The sequence below is a fragment of the Podarcis tiliguerta genome (assembly GCF_965153285.1).
Source record: "Podarcis tiliguerta genome assembly, chromosome: 1".
Lineage (NCBI taxonomy): Eukaryota > Metazoa > Chordata > Lepidosauria > Squamata > Lacertidae > Podarcis > Podarcis tiliguerta.
Window position 1 is genome coordinate 49,777,237 of NC_139534.1, and position 19,585 is coordinate 49,796,821.

The 19,585-nt window shown below is 43.0% G+C and overlaps 1 protein-coding gene and 1 long non-coding RNA gene across 9 annotated transcripts in view; one reads left to right on the plus strand and one right to left on the minus strand.

The window, feature by feature from the left end:
- The first annotated feature begins 1,788 nt into the window (after window positions 1-1,788).
- SMARCAL1 (SNF2 related chromatin remodeling annealing helicase 1) overlaps window positions 1,789-19,585 on the plus strand; it is a 39,475-nt gene continuing 21,678 nt past the window's right edge. For 2 of the 8 annotated variants that reach the window (XM_083430436.1, XM_083430442.1), the window contains exons 1-9: window positions 1,789-1,869; window positions 3,440-3,522; window positions 5,155-6,095; window positions 8,500-8,550; window positions 9,247-9,507; window positions 11,029-11,079; window positions 14,353-14,536; window positions 15,495-15,645; window positions 18,802-18,960. In XM_083430436.1, coding sequence (XP_083286562.1) covers window positions 5,192-6,095; window positions 8,500-8,550; window positions 9,247-9,507; window positions 11,029-11,079; window positions 14,353-14,536; window positions 15,495-15,645; window positions 18,802-18,960 — 1,761 coding nt within the window. In that variant the 5' untranslated portion in view covers window positions 1,789-1,869; window positions 3,440-3,522; window positions 5,155-5,191. Of the gene's footprint in view, window positions 2,246-3,439; window positions 3,523-3,551; window positions 3,785-5,154; window positions 6,096-8,499; window positions 8,551-9,246; window positions 9,508-11,028; window positions 11,080-14,352; window positions 14,537-15,494; window positions 15,646-18,801; window positions 18,961-19,585 lie in introns of those variants that run through there. The other 6 variants (XM_083430443.1, XM_083430437.1, XM_083430439.1 and 3 more) reach the window with 6 other exon arrangements.
- LOC310673244 lies at window positions 13,302-14,339 on the minus strand. The gene is made up of 2 exons (XR_014508938.1): window positions 13,961-14,339; window positions 13,302-13,593 (listed from the first exon to the last, which is right to left on the minus strand). It is a non-coding gene; the product is annotated as an uncharacterized lncRNA (long non-coding RNA).

A 19,585-nucleotide genomic window follows, 5' to 3' on the forward strand; every position in this document is an offset into this window, starting at 1 on the left:
CTGTTCCGGTACTTCCGGGTTTGCTGCGGACGTTCGCCGAAGCGGATGCAAGCGGAGGGGGACGCAAAATGAGGTTTGACTGTATAAGCACTGATAACTGGGAAACACTGGCCTGCAAGCGCTCCAGTTGGAGAACAGCCTTTACCAAAGGTGTCATGGGCTTTGAAGACACTCGAACTCGGGACACAAGGGAAAAACGTGCTAAGAGCAAGGCGTGCTTGGCAAATCACACTGTGATCAACTCCCACCCAGAAACCAATGTCCCCACTGTGGAAGGATGTGTGGATCCAAAATTGGCCTCCACAGTCACTTATGAACTCACTGTTAAGACTATTTTCATGGAAGACAACTTACTCAGCTACGAGTGATTGCCACAGAAAGCGAGAAAGCCTATTGCTCTGTTTGTGGGGTGTTACAAAACGCTACAAAACACAGAGTTTCACTACAAAACGATTACAAAACTTTGGCACCAGTTTCAAGGATTGTAGGTAATGAAGATGCAATCAACCATTGTTCTAGTTGCTCAGTTGCTCATCTCTCTCTCTACCTATACAAAAAGCTACAAAAGAAAACATGGAGCATGTAGTTCTTTTATTACTAGCAACAAGTGATGGGCAACAGCAGCACAAGGGGGAAAACTCAGCTAACTGCTTTATGTGTGGGCTCCATACCATAGAGTCCATGATGAATATCCATTTTTGCATCCCATTTGCAGCCACCCTGTAACATGTAACAGAGAAAGGTCTCTCTGTGTGTATCTCCGTCAGTGCACAAAGGTTGTTTGCTCTTAAATAAATAATCCCATTAATGTTTCCCTGTGACATCTAACATCTATCAATCTGCCTTCTTCCTTTTTCACCCTCTTAGCTGCTCATTTTCCTAAAGCATTGTCCATTTTAATGTCATGTCTAATCTCCGAATCCATCTGAGATGGTCAGTAGTTGGAAGATGAGGCCTATATAATTTGATGCTGCTTCTCATTTCTGCAGGAGTTAGAATTGCTCTCATCCGATGTTTCATAAAGATGAAACATTTATTTAACTGAAAAACTTTTACCCATTTTTCAGTCAAAAAAGGCTTCCAGAATGGGTTACAAAGATGATGACACACACACACACGTGTTTCAATACGGTGCACAGGATACAATAAAACTGAAAAACACTTAAAAACAGTGCTGAAAAGAAGAGCAAATAAATTTAATGGGGCTACAAAAGGTAGAACAAATGTGTTTTTGTGCAGCTCTGAATCTGTTAGCTATCTACTATGACTTACACTAAAGTTCCTTAAAGAAGGCTGATGATTTTTCAAACCTTTTACTAAGGAGGGTTTCTTTTTTTAAGTGTGCTTTTAGAAGGGCATATCTTAACCATGAGTGACCAACTTCTATGGACCCCCACAAATATTTAGACCCCTTTATCCGCAGAGGGGAGAAAAAAGTTCCCTGCAGCAGGTCAATCCTGTCCACATTTACTCGGAAGTAAACCCCACTTACTTTAACGGAACTTTATTGAAAGTAGACGTGTAGAGGAATTGCAGCCATAGGCTGTATTAATCCTAAACGTTTACGCACTTACTAAGGAATAAGCCCCATTGACTATAGGGCGACTTAATTCTGAGCAGTTTTGCCCAGGATTGTGCTATACGTAATAAGAGCTAAGCGGAGGTGGTTTCAAGCCGCGGAGCTCGCAGGAAACGAACGTGGCTTGAGTGGATTGGGGACTTCATTTCCCATGGTGCACCGAGGCTAGTTTCTCTAGACCACGGTTCCCACGAGGCAAGGCGCGAGCGGAGCGGCGCGTTGCCTGATGGGAGTTGTAGTCAAGAGCGGGGAGGCGTTAAAAGGCCTTTTAGGCTGCCGGCGGAGTTTGGGTAATGATGAAATCCGACGGGGACGTTTCCCAGGAACTGAGTTTGCTTTGGGCTTTGTGGGCAAAAAGAAACATGGCTTGCATTGGACGGAGCGGCTGAGCGACTGCTTAGGGGAAGAGGGGCGGGGGTGGATATTTGGGGAAAGGGAGAAGCATTTGGGGAAAGGGAGAAGATGTGGATGTAGGAGTTTGGGGCGGGAGTTTTGGTCGAGGCAGAGAGAGAGAGAGAGAGACGAGGAGCAGAGGGGGTGGGAGCCGTTCGGCGGGGCTTAGAGCTTTGGGGTGGCGCCCTATTTTGTGAGTAAGAGGCCCGAAGAGCCCCCCGGGGAACTGAAGAGGATCGGGCAGTGGTCAGAGAGTAAACCCCACTTTGGACGGTAGGAAAACCAAGCGAGGATCTCGCGGCCTCTTAAGCACCTGGCAGAAACTTATTGTCCAAGAAAAGTGCATGCCACAATAATCCACAATACTCTTTCCAGAGGAAGGGCTGTCCCAAGTCTCTTGCAGCAACAACAGCGGGAGAGCGCTGTGGCACCTTAAAGGCTAACAAATTTGCACTGGACTTTTAGTTGTTATTAGCTGCAATAGTTTATCACAGCTGCTTCTCTTTGGAATGAGTTGTTGGGTTGGGTGGCTGAAGTCTTAAGAGGTTCAGAACTCGTCTCTGCCTGAGCCCAGTGGCAGGCGTGACCATCTGGTATTTGTGTCAAGGTGGTATCTGTGTCAAGAAGCTCTGCGCTTGAGTGGGTGAAATGTTTTGACTTTTAAAGCCTTCTGACTTAGACTGGAGACAGATGTTCTGTTTTTTTTCCAGAAAGCCGAAGTGGCTTGAAAGAGGGATGTCAGCTGCTTGCAATGCATAAGATGGTTCCTTCTTTAGTTTCTGATAAGTACCTTTGCAGGGTTTGTACCAACAACAACATCTTGTACCCCGCCCATCTGACTAGGTTGTATCATTTAAAAAATGCTTTCAATTTGATAAACTCTAGCTGTATGTACAAATCTATGTGTAAAACCTAGTCTAAGAAATTTAGCTTCTTATAGGTCACTTTAAATTTGCTAAAGAACTATTGGATGTCAGTAGCATTAGCATTGGCTTTTTTCAGTTGGAGCCTCTCAGGTGGGTGCCATTGCCATTCTAAGAGAACGAAGGAGGTTTTCACGGTGAATTTTGGCATCTCCTTAGCACTGATTTGCTAAAAGGTGGTACCTTGCGAAAACCCTGTTTGTGTCACCTGAATTGGATACTTTGCTTTTCTTATCTGTAAAAAGTTATAGATAGCACTTTTTTGGTTGGCTAGCTGAAGTTGACGGTGGTGAATGGTGGGAACCCACCTACAGTAAAGTTTGCTTCTATTTTAGGCAGTCATCAGTGTTTCCAGTGCCTTTTGTCTCTAGCTAAGTCTTGTTGTCTCTAGTCTAATCCATCTAGAGCTATTGTTTAAGAAGCACCTGGATCGCAAGTGCTTCTTCTGTTGTTGTATCTTGTTTGGCACTTTAGGAAAGAGGTTTGGTTCATATTCCCTCTTTCTGAATTTGTTTCAGTCTGTGAAAACTTTTTTTCTTTAAAGGGCTGCATGATCTGAACAGATTGTGTGAAGAGGTATACCACGTATCCAAATGATGTCTCATTTCAATTGTTGTGTGTGGAAAGGTATGCAGTATTGATGGGGATGCTGGGAAATTTACATGCCCAGTCATTGTGAGAGATAATCCAGATTAGGTTGGCCAAGGGAAAATCAACCAGGTCTGACACTAAACCAACCACAACATTGTATGATTCAGCCCAGCATTTGGAGATGGAATTTATGTAACTGTGCAAAGGATAACCAAGTACTTGAAGCAAAACTTGGCAAGCACATACCTTGCTTGTTTGAGCAGAAGAGGTAGAAACAACATGCTTATTGAATTACCTGGTTGGTGTGATTTCTGCCCATATTGTTTTCTGCTGAACATTATGAATGAATAATTCCCTTTCTTCACCTGGTATAAGTTTCAGTATGCTAGTGTAGTACTCACACCTGTTCACGTACATAGCCAGTGTAGGTGACAGTTTAGGTCCATGTTTAGGCTTGCAGACCTCATGTGTCTTAACACTTAACACTTAAACTAGTGTTAAGATGCATCCCAGTGCTTGATTTCTATCATGGGAGTTCTAGTCTGCTCAGAAGTAAAATGTTCAGAACTAGAGGCCTTTTTCCTAATCTAAGATTCATGTGAAAAAGATAGTTGCGTTACTCAGGTTAGGCCAGGTGTAATTATTTCAGTTGCACCTGCAAGATGTATTAAAATACAGATACATTTGAGTCCATCTTGGGCCCTTGGAATAAGAAAGGGAAGAAATGGAAATATATGATAGAATCTCTTGAAATAGCTAAGTACCGTATTTTTCCATCTATAAGATGCCCCCATGTATAAGACGTCGCTTATTTTTGCGACCACAACAAATCGCCAGTCAAACCTCTGCACTATCCGTGTATAAGATGCCCCCTATTTTTTTGACATTATTTTCCAGGAAAAAACCTAGTCTTATACACGGAAAAATACGGTATATCCTGTGTGTGTAGCTAAAAATTAAGCGGTGTTTGGTGGAACAAAAATGTTTAATTACTTTTAATTGATTAAAATCCCCTCTTTTCAATCCTTTAGCAAGATTTCCCTAATTGATCTGTAGAGCTTTTTTTTTTTTTGTTAAAACAAAATGCCAACAACTGGGTTGGTTAGAACATGGTGCTGATAACACCAAGGTTGCAGTTTGATTCCCATATGGGACAGCTGCATATTCCTGCATTGCAAGGCGTTGGACTAGATGATCATCAGGATCCCTTCCAACTCTACAATTCTATGATTTATTATTTATTTCCTGCATTTATACCCTCTCTTTCCTCCAGGAAACTCAAAGCATTGTACATGGTTCTCCTCCCCTTCATTTTATCCTCACAACAACCCTGAGAGATAGATTAGGTTGAGCGGTAATGACTTGCTCAGTATTACAGAGGGTATATGAACTCTGGTCTCCCTGGTTCCAGTCCAGCACTTTACTTACTATGACATACTGGCTGTTTAATACCAGAACTTATAACTATAGCAGATGGCAGGCACTTTCTGGGAAGAGGCACCTCCCATTTCTCTCACAGGCAAGAAGGGAATGACTCTTCTATGATTAGGTCTAGTATAATAACACGCACACATATTATCTAAAAGCCGCAAAATTTTTATTTCAGAGCAAATTTTAAACTTACCAGCCAGCTATAACTCCTTTCTTTTCCCCCACCCCCATCTCTAGGCAGTTTTATAGACCTCCAGTGACTTCTTAACAGAAGATGTCCTCTGGGCTCACAGAAGAACAGAAAAGGAAGATTGAGGAGAATAGGAAGAAGGCTTTGGCAAGGAGAGCAGAACGACTGGCAGCTCAGCAGGATGTCGTTGCTAAGAAGCTGCCTGACCTGCAGGCGCTTGCTAGCTGTCAAGGAAAACTGCAGCAGCCTTTGAAGAAGGAAAACCACCACACCAGCCATCACCTTCAGGTTTCTGGCAACCATGCGGTGCTGGGGAATCTTCAAGTGCCACACAGTGTCTGTAGCTCAGATCCCCAGGCACCCATTTTGTGTGGTTCCCAGCTGAGGGGTTGTTCAGAGGACTCCAGCCAAAATCTAGGCAGGCAGCTGAACAGTGCTAAGCAGCTCTCACCAGTGGGGAAAGACTCTCTGAGTCACCCTCATGGGCATTATTCTGGCCTGAGTGCTCAGGAGCAAGGACTACCCATCCAGTGTAGTTCTGGCACATTGCAGCCACCAAAACATTGTGCAGAACAGCTTCAGTCTACATTAGACGCTAGTAGGACGCTTTGCAAAAATGAAGGCACCCCGACTGGGAAAATATCTCCCAGTGGCATTAAACATATGCCACCAGTGGACACCAGTGGCATTGTCACCAGTGACAGTGAAATGCAGGCATGTGCCAGAAATCCAGCCTGCGAACTCATTGCTGAAAAAGAAGGTAGTAGCACGCTGCTGTTCTATGGCACAAAAAACCACCTAACTCCTGTCAGGCAACAGAAACTGCCCGTTTCGGAGGACACAGGCAACGTAGCTGAGACACAGAAAAAAGCACATGATGGCCTCAGAGGGAAATGTGTCAAGCACTCCGATGACCGTTTCCGGGTTGAAATAGGATATAATGCCAAACTGATTGAACTGTTCAGGAGTTTGCCAAGCAAAAAATACGGTAAGGCGACTGATTATTTCCTGTGCCTCTTGGGGTTGTGCTAGATCTTGTGGATAATGCAGAATTGCCTTTATTTGTATGTTCTGTCTCTCTTAAAAACAGCAAGGACCCTAGCCCTCATGTGTGTGAGGAAGAACCTGAATCAACTGCAAGAATCAGGGAGACGTGAGGTTAGGGTGGGCTTCTGAAGTAACATCTGAATCCAGGAGCATGTAGAGTGGGGCTGCCATAACCTTTGAGAGGTTTCTAGTCTCTGTAGGCCCATTGATTCTCATTCGGTACTTATCTGGTCCTGATACTCCTTTAGACAACCCCCCACTCCCAATAGTGGAGTAGGGAAGAGTGGAGCTGGAACTTATTGTCCCTCTCCTTGCATGCTGAGTGAGAAAAGAACACAGGGATTCAAGCTGGGAAGACAGCCTTTTCACCTTATCTGCCCCTTTCTCCAACGTTTTCTTCACTCAAGGGGACAGGCCGCAAATGGTGGAAGAGGAGGAAGAAGCAGGAGCACCTTCAGATAATGGGTTCGATCCCAGACTATTCTACCAGGACAGGGTTTTGGGAGCCATAGAATCCTGGGTTCAGTTCCAGTCTAGGCCGCAGAGCTCTGCAGGTTCCTTAATAGGTTTCTTTCCCTAGAAAGTTCAAGGCATTTTTATTTCAACTGGCTTGTAATGTGTGACACCTGGTTTTATTGCTGCCAGTTTTGATGTGTAATATTGTTTACCCCTGCTGCTGCTGTCAGTTTATTGGTGTGCGTGTATGCGTTGAGTATTGATCGTATTGTATGTTCTTTGTAATCCTTTTAGAAATGGTTTGTCAGTTGTACTTGTATTGATTATATAACAATTTTCTTTTATTATGTTGTACAGTGCCCCAAGAACATCTAGTAGAAGAGCAAGTTATTATTTACTTACTTTTGGGTTCTGCCTGACGAAGTCATGCTTGGAACAGATCCACTGTAATAAACATAAATGGCTAACTTAAATTCCAGTGGGTCTACTCATAGTATGAGTTTGTTGGATACCAGGCTTCTTGGCCTTTTGCCTATGATCATGCAAAAAACATTCAACTTGTTAATTAATCTCTTAAGGCCATTGTGATGATGAATTTGATGTGGGGTGGCCATCACAAACCACTGAATTTAGGTGTCATGAAATGCCAGAATAGATTTATTATTACTTGTCTTCTTAATGCCAGAGAGGGGCAGAGTGTTTGTGGGATGTTATGCCGCAGGTGCCAAAATGACTCAGACTTGGGTACTCTGTCTATGTGCCTTGCCTGAGGCAGGGAGGGCAACCTTTTACTGTTCTTCTCAATTAGTAAAATGTCTTGCCCTAACCCTGATTAGAACTCCTGTTTGAACATGAAAGAGAAATTGCTTCCCATTGCATGTGAAATTCCAGTTCTTTTTTGGCTGTCACAGGCACGCATAGGCTATCATTCTGTGCTGTGTTGTGCACATGTTAAGTCTCCTTGGTGGTCTTGGCCTGCTGTAGTTCTGCTACAATTATTTCCGCATGCAGAATCCCATGTATATCCTACCTCATGCTGCACATATGGTTCTCCTCCACATGTCAGCACTGCCAATGGGGCCAAAAAAATGAAACTTCTCAGTGGTGGTGTCAAGGATAGAACTTTGGGGCAGAGGTCCAGGATCTGACTCAGTAGAATGAGCAGGATGGACTCAAAATGCAGCAAGACTAGCCTTCCCACAATTTGTAATAAATGAAGTAATACAATGGTACCGTGGTTCTCAAACTTAATCCGTTCTGGAAGTCTGTTCCAAAACCAACACGTTCCCTAAAACAGCAATTTAACATGAATTTTACTATCTAACAAGACCATTGATCCATAAAATGAAAGCAATAATGTACTGCAGTCACACAATCAATCAATCAATCAATCAGTAGCTGCACTGGGTTCCACACAGTCACGAAAACAACAAAAAAGAGCCACAAAAACGCAAAATAAATAGCAAAAACAGACAGGCCTCAGTGTAAGACTCAAAATGGAAGTGTGGCACTCAAATCGGAAGCATAACACTCAAAACAGAAGTGTAACACACAAAACGGAGCATGTTCGGCTTCTGAAAAAAAATCGCAAACTGGAACACTTACTTCCTGGTTTGCAGTGTTTGAGTTCCAAGTTGTTTGAGTACTAAGGCGTTTGAGAACCAAGGTACCACTGTATACATTGCCATCTAAACAGGAGATTCCCTGTCAGGCCATTAAGTCCAGGGGCTTAAATCAATTGACTGGACCAGTGGAAGTGCTGCATAGTGCAATGTGTACTGCTATGCTAGTGTAGGAATTCTGTGCACAGCTGCGACTTGCCATTTCTGAATACCTTAACAGAGCCATTTCTTCTCCAAAATGACTCTCTAAATCCTGCTTTGTTTTAGATCCTGCAACAAAGATGTGGAACTTCAGTCTGGAAGACTATAGCCATCTCAGTAAGTCATAAGACAATTGACATGCATGTTGGGTACAGAATGAGTGGGCTCAAAATCTGGGCCACAGAGCCTATGGTTTCTTTCTTAATATGATTTGCTTAACTCATAACAGAGAAAAAGTAGTTTATATTAAAAATTTGGACTCTAGATGTACAACAAGTGCATTATTGTACTCAGTGCATTATTCAAAGCTAGTCCTACGCACAGTAGACCCACTGAAGTTAATGGGCATTACTAACTTAGATTCCTTAATTTCAATGGATCCACTCAGAGTAGGATTTAGTTAAGTACAACCCTAGATCTTTCTCATAAAAGAGTTGTTCAAGAGCTGTTTGAAGAAAATTATTATTTCGAAAAGAAAAACATTGTTTATTAGAGTGCCGTTTGGGATTACTATTTTTTAAAGAAGAGTTTTTTGTAGCACATCAGTAATTGAAAGTTCAGAATGCCAGCAAAGACTTTGCTCTCCAAGTGTAACTCAACTCACAGAGGGAACAGTCCCTGCTGAGTTAGGAGTAGGGAGACTAACTGAATGTCTTCTGAGCTTCCTGCTCTGCTTTTCTTCTGCATTTGAAAGTCTCTGGTGCTTTTTCTCTCAGCTGTCTTCGATTTTCTGCTTTCCACAGGCAGTTGATTTCCCCCGTCCCATTATCCATTTGTTCTTTTTTTCTTTGGTCAACCTGCTTTTCTCTATAGTGGAGCAAGCAGAGCAACTTCCCTCTGTGACTTTGACACCTCTGGAAGGAATGAAAGCAACCTCGCGGGCCACTGAGTCATCTTCTGTTGGTAGAAGTCCTCCAATGAGGTCCCTCTTGCAGACATGCAGTGGCTGGCAGAAACCATTGGCAACCATCAGAGGGAAATGTGTGCTTATTTCATACTCTCGGTTCGAAGTAGACATTGGCTATGCTGACAGCGCCATAGGGGTGTTCAAGCAGTTGAATTCCAGGAATTATGGTGAGTGATCTAAGCTGATGCCTTCACTTCAGCAGTGTAGCCATGGTCGCTGAAGCTTGCACCTTGTCTTTCCGGGTGGTATTTTTCCTCTTATTACCTTCCCTACATAATTTGTCTCATGTACCGCTTGTAATAAAAGCAGGGAGCTGGCAGACATTTGTTAGATACAGGATTGAATTAAAGCCATATGAAAATATTAGGCAAGACATGTCAAATAGAATATATTTTATACCTGAATTATTTTTTTAAATATACATTTTGTTGAAATCTGGTTGCTTTTTATGCAGTTCTTTTGGCTGTTTTTGATATGTTGCGTTTTGTTCCTCACATTTATTCATAAGTCATTTTTAGTTTAATTGCAATGAAAATATAAAAAGCAAAGAACGAGGAGTTCTTAGGTTAATGCGTTCCATTGGTGGCATTTTCAAATAGCATGTTTGTTTGCTGCCTCATCTGTAATCCTGGTTGTTGATGCCAGTGTTTTAAAGCCCTACCTTTGTGATCAAGTCAGCATCCAGGTTCCTGCTCTATATCTCCTGTGTACAAAACTGAGAGATGAGAAATGGGGCTTTTTTGGTCATGGTGCTGTGACTGTCAAATGCCCTGTCTCTCAAGGGAAGTATCTACTTTATTTGGAGAGGACTGTTTTGCGTGATGGTTTAGCATAACAAGGGTGAGACAGAGCTAGCCCAGATTCCACCCTCCCCCACTTTATCTGGCCCAGCTACAAGGTGATTGGAAGTTTCTGTTTCCGTTTATGATTAGCCACACCTTAGTATGTTGCCCGTACCTTAAAATACAGTGGTACCTTGGTACTCGAATGGCTTGGCTCCCGAATAAATCTGCTTCCGAAAGCTGCAAACCCAGAAGTGAGTGTTTTGGTTTGCGAATGCTATTTGGAAGCCGAACGTCCGACGTGGCTTCCGCGGCTTCTGATTGAGTGCAGGAAGCTCCTGCAGCCAATTGGAAGCTGTGCCTTGGTTTTCTAACTGTTTCAGGAGTTGAACAGACTTCCGGAATGGATTAAGTTCAAGAACCAAGGTACCACTGTACGCTTATTTTTAAATGCATATAGTGGAGATCTTCAAACTGTGATTTATGAAGTTGCCTCGTCTCCATTAAAACATTTTTTAAAAAGTCAGGACAAGAATTGTAAGTTGTACTAAAATTTATCCAAATGTTCAAAATAGACATATAAAATAGAACAAGGACTGTGTAATAATAACACGAAGTGTGTGTGTGGGGGGGGGGGGGGAAGCAGCCGAATACATATAGACAAGCATTGTCCAATTGTCAAAATGAAAAATGAATCATTCTGTAAATAACAGGATATCAAATATTACACACAGTGAATATGGAGGACAGAAAAAAGAATTTTGGCATTGTAACCTATTTAAAATAATCCACCTGCTTAGTTGTCACGAACGATTTGATGCTGGTGAATATATTCTTGATTGCTAGAATTTCATATAAGGTTGATGTACTTCGTACTTGCTTATTTCCATATTATGACTCTTACAGATATGAAGACTAGAAAATGGAATTTTCTCCTGGAGGACTATCTAAGACTAAGTAAGAAACTGCCTCTCAGCAGGTTTTATTCTTTTGGAGGGGGGTTACTCGCTTAAAACTAGGTTCTTAGAAATGGTCACTTAAAGGTACTTGACATGGTCACGAGTTTCACTTTTGCCTCTTCTGATGCTTTGCAATGGGGATAATGCACTCACATTGAAACTTATAGGATGGCATCATATCGCAATATTGTCTGTGTGAAAAGCAGACATGTTTATTAGTATTTGCAGCCTAATATTTTGAGTATCTACTACATTTGGAAAGGAGAAGAATCTGTGGTCCTCCAGATGTTGCTGGCCTCCAACTCCCATCAGCTCTAACCAACAAAGTCAGAAGTCAGGCATAGCAACATCTGGAGGGCCACAGTTTCCCCATCCTTTTTGCACACCTTCAGTATTGAAGGCAGTTGCATCTAGTAGAGCAGCTGTTGTTCCTCTGTAGTAGATCTAATGGGTAATTTGGCGCAGATTTATTCAAAGGTAGGAAAACTTCCATCCTCTTTGCTGGGGTGAATGTGTTTGTGTGTATTTTAAAGCCATCCTATCAGGGTTTTCTCCTGGCCCAGAAAGATAGGAAGCTGTGCATCATACTAAAACAAGTCTGGAAACAGAGAATGCAGTCAGATATTTCCTCTACCTTCGGACAAATGTTCAAGTTCTTAATGGATTAGTTGCAAGGAAATAGCAAGCAGGCCTTTGTAGATGGTCTCCTAGATGCTCTCAGCTCTGGTCTAAAAATCCAAGACCCAGGCTCTACAGTGTGTGAATGAAGCAGCTGGCTCTATGCAAGCGGAGGCCTGCAAAATAGTGTGCCATCGTGAAGGGAGCATTGTTTGGGCAACCGGGGGTGGGGGAGGTTGCTTGGTGGGGGACTGGATTCAACTCTGCACTCTACCCCTGCTCACTATCTCCTGAACAGCTTCTCTGCAATTACTTACAGTTATTTATTTTTTCTATATGTCTCTGTGCATGTTGCTACAGCTGCTGGATTGTGCTGTGGAATGGGGGTGTGAAATACCTATCTGGGCGCTTTTTCTTTTATTAAACCAGCTAGAGGTACAAATACAGAAGCTGGATTCCATGTGCATGGCTCTTAGTTTCGTTGGTACCACTGTCACAAAGAGTCTCCAATCCCCTAATATGGACTTTTCTACCATAGCACAATTTCCTTTAAAAAAGGATCTTGCCCCTTGCATCTTAACAGGTTAACCTGTTTACACACTTGCTCAGCTGTCTTAAGATAAAAGGTCACTTGGGGACAAGGGAGCGGGGGGGGGGGGGAAGGAACGTTTTTTGGATGAATCACTCAAACTACTGAGACATCCTGATTTTCCAAGCTTGTCTGCAAAACAGCAGCGATGGCATAATTGCAGCAATTTGCTAGTTTATAATTCCAGCAAGTAACTTTCTGAGCGTAATAACAGTGCAAGACTCTGTTTCAGCAGGGAGAGGCTTCTTTCCTTGCTGGAGGAGCACAGATTAAACCAAAGGGTGCATACTGAATAGCCTATCCTACAAGCACAAATAGAAATTCTTTCACATATTTATATGCTTTCAGAATTAAGGATTTTGCCTGGGTAGCAGGGGTCTAATCTGCTGCCTCCGTTCTAGAGATAACCGAAATTAACTGTAGTTTGCAGTCAATACCCAAGCTCTTATAACGCGAGTGCAAATCTGAGTCTGCTGAGTGTTTTGTTTTCACTGTCAGAATTATGTTCCAGTCTGTTGATTTCCATATTTTGGTGATTTTAGTTTTCTTTGAAAGGAAAGGCTGCTTGCAGGATTTTGTGTCTTTTTATTTGTTGCAGTGTCTAATACATCGTGGCAACATTTTGATTGCTGTGTCAAGAAAAAAATTAGTGTCAGTGCTAGTTTAAGATGAACAGACAGTGCTTAATCCAGAGTCATTATATTCAGCATTTTTGAAATGAATCATTTCATCATTTTATTTTTAGAAGAGGAATCATTTTAAGATATATAAACACTTGGTAATTCTCACTATTGTCCACTCCTGATATGATTCTGCTTTAAAAAAAAATGTCTGAGAAGACGGTGAGAAGCAAAGTATGTAGGGGACTCTTTCTATTAGTGGGTTGCTGACTGAGATGCTAGTGAATTATATTTCAGACTATTTCACTTTAGTACTGTGTACAGTTCAAATAATTAGCTATATAGGTGTTTCGTAATATTTTTTTCTCTTTCACACTTGCGTGTGCAGTTCCGCACAAGTGAAATGTAATTATGAAATTGGGTACTCTGCATGGAGTTCAACATTATAGTGGGAGCCATTTTAGAAAATTGAAAGTTTCCAGTCCTTATTCATGTGAAATTAGGTTTGAAACTGTGTGGGCAATGACCTGTTAAATCTCAGCAGTCGGTGGGATGGATCAATAAGATTTCCAGTGATCGGTGTGTGCAGATTCAATAGCATAACTTTTCTGCTTGCCAGAAAAATAATAAACTATGCAAACTAAGCAAAGCTGTGCAAGCATGCTTGATTTGCATAACAAACAAACTTTGTTTTGGTATAAAGGTAAAGGTACCCCTGCCCGTACGGGCCAGTTGTGTCCGACTCTAGGGTTGTGCGCCCATCTCACTTAAGAGGCTGGGGGCCAGCGCTGTCCGGAGACACTTCCGGGTCACGTGGCCAGCGTGACGAAGCTGCTCTGGCGAGCCTGTACCAGCGCAGCACACGGAAACGCCGTTTACTTTCCCACTATAAAGCGGTACCTATTTATCTACTTGCAGTTAAGGGTGCTTTCGAACTGCTAGGTGGGCAGGAGCTTGGACCGAACGACGGGAGCTCACCCCGCCGTGGGGATTCGAACCGCCGACCATGCGATTGGCAAGTCCTAGTCACTGAGTTTTACCCACAGCGCCACCTTATTTTGGTATAGAAGTTGCCAAAATAAACCTGAGCATTTTCTGAAAGCACTGCATCACTTTCTTTCTTTTCCTAGCTCTCTGTTTATATTATGTACTTGTACATGTGTCTATGCACCTTGCTTAGATTGGCACTTTTCATGAAGTCAATTCTTTATTGGCTGATCGACTGCAATAAAGCATTTGATTGAAGAAGTCATTCTTGGGAAAAGTAGTCCTTTTCTGTTTCAAAATGAAAGAACCATAAAATACTTAAGTAAACGTGCAAAGGAGGGTGGTCTAGGACTCTGTATAAACAAGGCATCTGTTTGTGTGCTTGTTCAGACTTAAGTGAAGGTTGTTTACAAATGCTCCTAGGGACACAAATCCTTCTTGTGTGTGTTCCTTTTAGTTGAACTGTTAAGGAGCCTTCCAGCAGTGGAAGTGGAGCCATTGCCCAAGCCAGTAATACAAGCCTTTGCTGCTCAGTTTGAGAAGTCTGCCTCGAAGGTGCCTGACATTCCAGAAGCAGACCTTTCAGGACTGGATCCTAAACTGGTGGCCAGCCTCATGCCATTTCAGAGAGAAGGTGTGAAGTAAGTCAAGCCCTGGGTCTTCTGAAAAACACACGCCATTCATTTAAAATGTTGGCACTTGCATTTAGTTTGAGAGCTGTTATCCATCGCTCCCCCACCTTCCTTTGCTTTCTTGCTTTGCCAACACAATCTGGAAGCGGTAACTTGTATCTCATGCTGTTGGACCCACATTGGCCCAACGGGGAGGCAGGGACTTCCAGGGTCCATAAAACGGCACATGAAAAAAACAAAGCCGTGAATGGCTGGTTTCCCCCTTGCTAATTCACCCCTGCTTTTATTACTTGAAGAGGATCCTTTGAGATATCGAAAGCTGACACTCTCAGGGGACAGACTCCTGTACCAGGAATGTGGGGAAGGTACATAACCTTGATTGCTAACGATTCTTGCTAGCTACTCCTTCCCCCGTGTAGGGAGAATAGAGTCTGCTGCCGTTTCCACTCCTTGAGAAACAGGCTTACTAGAAACTGCAGTTGGGATCTTTTTCAAGGTACAAAGTAGTGGACTCGTTTGAGGCAAAGGTTTCTGCTAATCAGCTTGACATATATTTACAGACTACAGTTCTCATCATCCCCGACTGCTGGTCCTGCTAGCTAGGGATGGTGGAAGTTGTAGTCCAGCAACGGCTGGGGACCCAAGTTTGAGAAACACTGATTGAGATGGAAGCTGTATTTCTGCTTGAATCAGAAGAATCCGGGATAAGAAAGTTGGGGGGGGGGTGTTTCTGGTATTTAACTTGCAACTGGATTATAGAACAGGGAGCAGGGAGCTGTGGATACAATTGCTGGGATACAATTCCCATTATCCTTGAACATTGGTGATGCTGGATGGGGATGGTGTGAGTTGGAGTCCGCAACATCTGGAGAACCACAAGTACCTCAACCTTGCCTTAGAAGAACTGAATTCACTGTGGAAATGGAAACAATAACCCATTGGTCTCTTTTCCTCCCCTCTCTTTCAGTTTTGCAATTGCCAAAGAAGGTCGTTTGCTCCTTGCAGATGACATGGGCTTAGGGAAAACAATCCAGGCAATCTGCATTGCTGAATACTATCGAAAAGAGTGGCCTCTGCTGGTGGTCACTCCTTCTTCAGTGAGATATACATGGGCGGAGGTAATGCCTGCATTTTCTCAACTCCTTTTTAGTCTTCTGTCTTGCTTGTCTTTCACGTTCTGAGAGAGGCACCGCAGAAGAAGAGTTTGGATTTGGATTTGATATCCCACTTTATCACTACCTGAAGGAGTCTCAAAGCGGCTAACAATCTCTTTTCCCTTCCTACCCCACAACGAACACTCTGTGAGGTGAGTGGGGCTGAGAGACTTCAGAGAAGTGTGACTAGCCCTAGGTCACCCAGCAGCTGCATGTGGAGGAGCGGGGAAGCGAACCCGGAGAGCCAGTGTAGTGCAGTGGTTAAGAGCGATAGACTCGTAATCTGGGGAACCGGGTTCGCGTCTCCGCTCCTCCACATGCAGCTGCTGGGTGACCTTGGGCCAGTCACACTTCTTTGAAGTCTCTCAGCCCCACTCACCTCACAGAGTGTTTGTTGTGGGGGAGGAAGGGAAAGGAGAATGTTAGCTGCTTTGAGACTCCCTAGGGTAGTGATAAAGTGGGATATCAAATCCAAACTCTTCTTCTCCAGATTACGAAGCTACCGCTCTTAACCGCTACACCACACTGGCTCTCAAGTTGTTGGTGCCAATGAAAAATGAGACAATGGGGGCAGAAAGGAATGGTGCTTCATGTTAGCCCTCAGTTTTGAGGAGCTACAGCAGTCCTGTCACTTGGCATCCCTCCTTCACTGTTGTTTGCGATTCTCATTCATAATTCCAAAAGGAGTCTTCAGAATGGAGATCATGGAGCTGAGAGCCTAGTTTAGGGGTGAAAATGGGCATATGGAAATACATGGAGATTCTTTAGTCTCTTTGGCTATTGCATAAAACTCTTTCCCTGCCAAATGCAGGGAGAAAACTTATTCCCGTCTTCATTTATGAAAAGAGCAGCACAGGGACTCTGTTCAAATAGTTGCCCTGGCCTACTTTGTCATGAAGTGGGTAGTAAAAGCCAGTGTGTGTTTTAATTTAAGAATAAATTGTGTTTGCATATTCAGTATATTTTTAAGCAGACTGATTTTGACCATTGCTTTGGATGTTTTGAGACTTTTTTTTTGGGGGGGGGGAGTTTCAGATAGCTGGGCTTCTAAGTGCTTAAATAGCTAAATATAATGATTTATAAACATTAGGAAGAACTTCCTGACAGTAAGAGCTGTTCGACAGTGGAATTTGCTGCCAAGGAGTGTGGTGGAGTCTCCTTCTTTGGAGGTCTTTAAGCAGAGGCTTGACAACCATATGTCAGGAGTGCTCTGATGGTGTTTCCTGCTTGGCAGGGGGTTGGACTCGATGACCCTTGTGGTCTCTTCCAACTCTATGATTCTATGATTCTATGATTCTATGATTCTATAATCCTGGCAGGAGATAAGGATTGAGAAAGCTGGCAGCTTTGTGAGATGCCTCTGGTCTGAGAATCAGGCTAATACTAATGTTCATTTATGATCTCATCATAGCTGTATTTATCTTAGTAGTGAAATGAATAGAACAGAACAGGGCTGTTTGAGTGGAAAGACAGCTGTGCACCATAATCGGCGGAAGCCATAAAGCGCAACCGCTGTTTGTGGGTGAGCACCATAGCCAAGCCAACCGGACTGCAACTTCTTCAGGGACCTTGACAGGCTGGGCTCCATCATGCTTTGTGCTTAAAATTCACCTGCCTCTGAATGCGTCCACCCACAACTTCGCTCCCTGTTCTGTCATTATGAGATAGGTGTCTCATGGGGGGGGGCAACATTCCTAGCATGACACCCATCCAGATGTCAACCTAGCTCTCTGTGAAGTGCTCATCCTTGTGGGTGTACCACCTCAGACTGTGGAGATGGATCACCTAACAGACTGCTTTGAAAGGAAAGGGAGAAAGAATGCTTCCTCTGAAACAAGGCTAAGTTGGGAATGCTCTAGTTTTCTGTATCCTGGGGTTTAATTTTTACGGATGAACTCATACTTGCAGTTCAATGTCCCTTCATCCCAGGCACAGACTGACCACTTCATTGAAAATTTGGTTTCTGCAAGGAACATAATAGGGCAAGTGGATACCTTTTTATTTAGATACTTTCTTTTGGGGGTAGGGTGGGATCTGGAATTGAGTCCCCAGTTGGGAAAGGCCTTAGCTCAGTGGCAGAGCATCTTCTTTGATGCAGAACGTACCAGGTTCAATCCCTGGCATCTCCAGGTAGGACTGGGAGAGAACCACTCTTGGAACTATGGTGAGCTCCTGCCAACCAGTGGGCGTAATAGGGAGCTAGATGGATCAATGATCTGACTTGGTATAAGCAAAAGAAAACAGATTGCTGTAAGTCAAACACATGTTTCTTGGCACAAATGGCAACAGAATACCTTTCAGGTATATTTCAGGTGCAACCAGTTAACTTTGTGTGCTAGTATAACTGAGATACAGTAGGATTTGGCATTAAGATCAGGGCACCAGGAAAGATTTTTTTTTCCAGTGAGGCTTGTATGATCACAAGATTGGTAAGCAATAATTATTCATGTGCTTTATTATCTCAAGCTATTGTATCACGGCTGTAGTAGCTTTTGGAGTATTTTTGATATAACTTTTATTGTATGAATGGAATTGACAACTTTAGCATAGCCTTATGGTTTTAACATGCCTATAGATGGTATATTGAACAGCTACTAATTATTGCTTCGTGTGTTTGGCCTTAACTGGAATATGCATAGACACTGATGAAGAATGTATTTGGTAACGGGTCTCTGTCTGTTTTTGCTCATTAACATTTGATGCTGAATGCACGACTTTTCACATAAATTGAATTTTAAAATCGGCCTTTTCGTGCACGTTTTGGTTTTCTTTTGCACACCTTGTTTTTGTGTGCATTCTGACTTGGTATGAGGCAACTCCTTGTGTCTGTATCAGGCGTATTACGTGAGATACAACGCAGGCTGACTAAGCCTTTGTGGAACTCATGTGAAAAACAGCTGGTGCAGATGCAATGCTATCCTCAGTTTCCACAGAATGATGTGTGCTGAGGGGATGAATACAGTTAAGGATTGTATAGCACTTAGCAAACTTTTCAAAAAGTGCCGTATGAGCAGTGTCAACTGTTTTTGAAAGGTGGCTGTAAGCTTTAGGCCATTTAGATATAAAAAGAATTTTTTCAGCTCACGTCTTTTTCTGCCTTCGTTCTTTTCGCTGCTTGAGGCTTTCCACAGGTGGCTTCCTTCCTTGAGCCCAGATGCCATCAGTGTCATAGCAACGGGCAAGGACTGCCTGTCGGCAAGATTGATAAACGTTGTCAGTTTTGACCTTCTCAGCAAGATGGAGAAGCAACTCAAAACCACCTTCCGAGTTGTGATTGTTGTAAGTAGGGCATCCTGGTGGGGGAGGCAGGTGGCACAGTTTCCCTGGGCCATTCAAAGGCAGAGATGGGGGACGTGTTCACTGCAGGCGTGAGGGCATATTAGACGGTCTCAAGACATGGAAGGTTCTTAAGCTGTAAATAAAGCTTGTCTGAATTGAAAGTTGGTTCATATTATGCTGCCATTTGCACAGTATGAAATTAGAAGTGGCTGCTTTTCTAATGCTTACTAATAGCGACTGTGTCCTCTTAATTGCCATTTCATTTTACACTGTTCGGCAATTATAGCATACATTTGCTTCCAAAATGTATTGTTCAGGACACCACTTAGTTGCAAGAGATTCTCCATGTATTTCTGGAAATGTGGATGTTCTTGTCTGCTCTGAAGGGTGACCAAGAGCTCTCCTGTTACCTTTCTGGTTCCCTGTATTTAAAGTAATGAGCAGCTTTCAGGGCCAAGGAATGGGACCTAGAAACCCTACTTTCCAATCTCATGATTTATGTATCCATCTCATGGTCCAGAAGGACCAACTCATGCCAAGTTCTGATTTGTTTTTTGTTTTGAGGTTTTAGGACAAGCTGTAATCACGATTTTCTCATGCCTTTCTGGGCAACAATGAGTTCTAA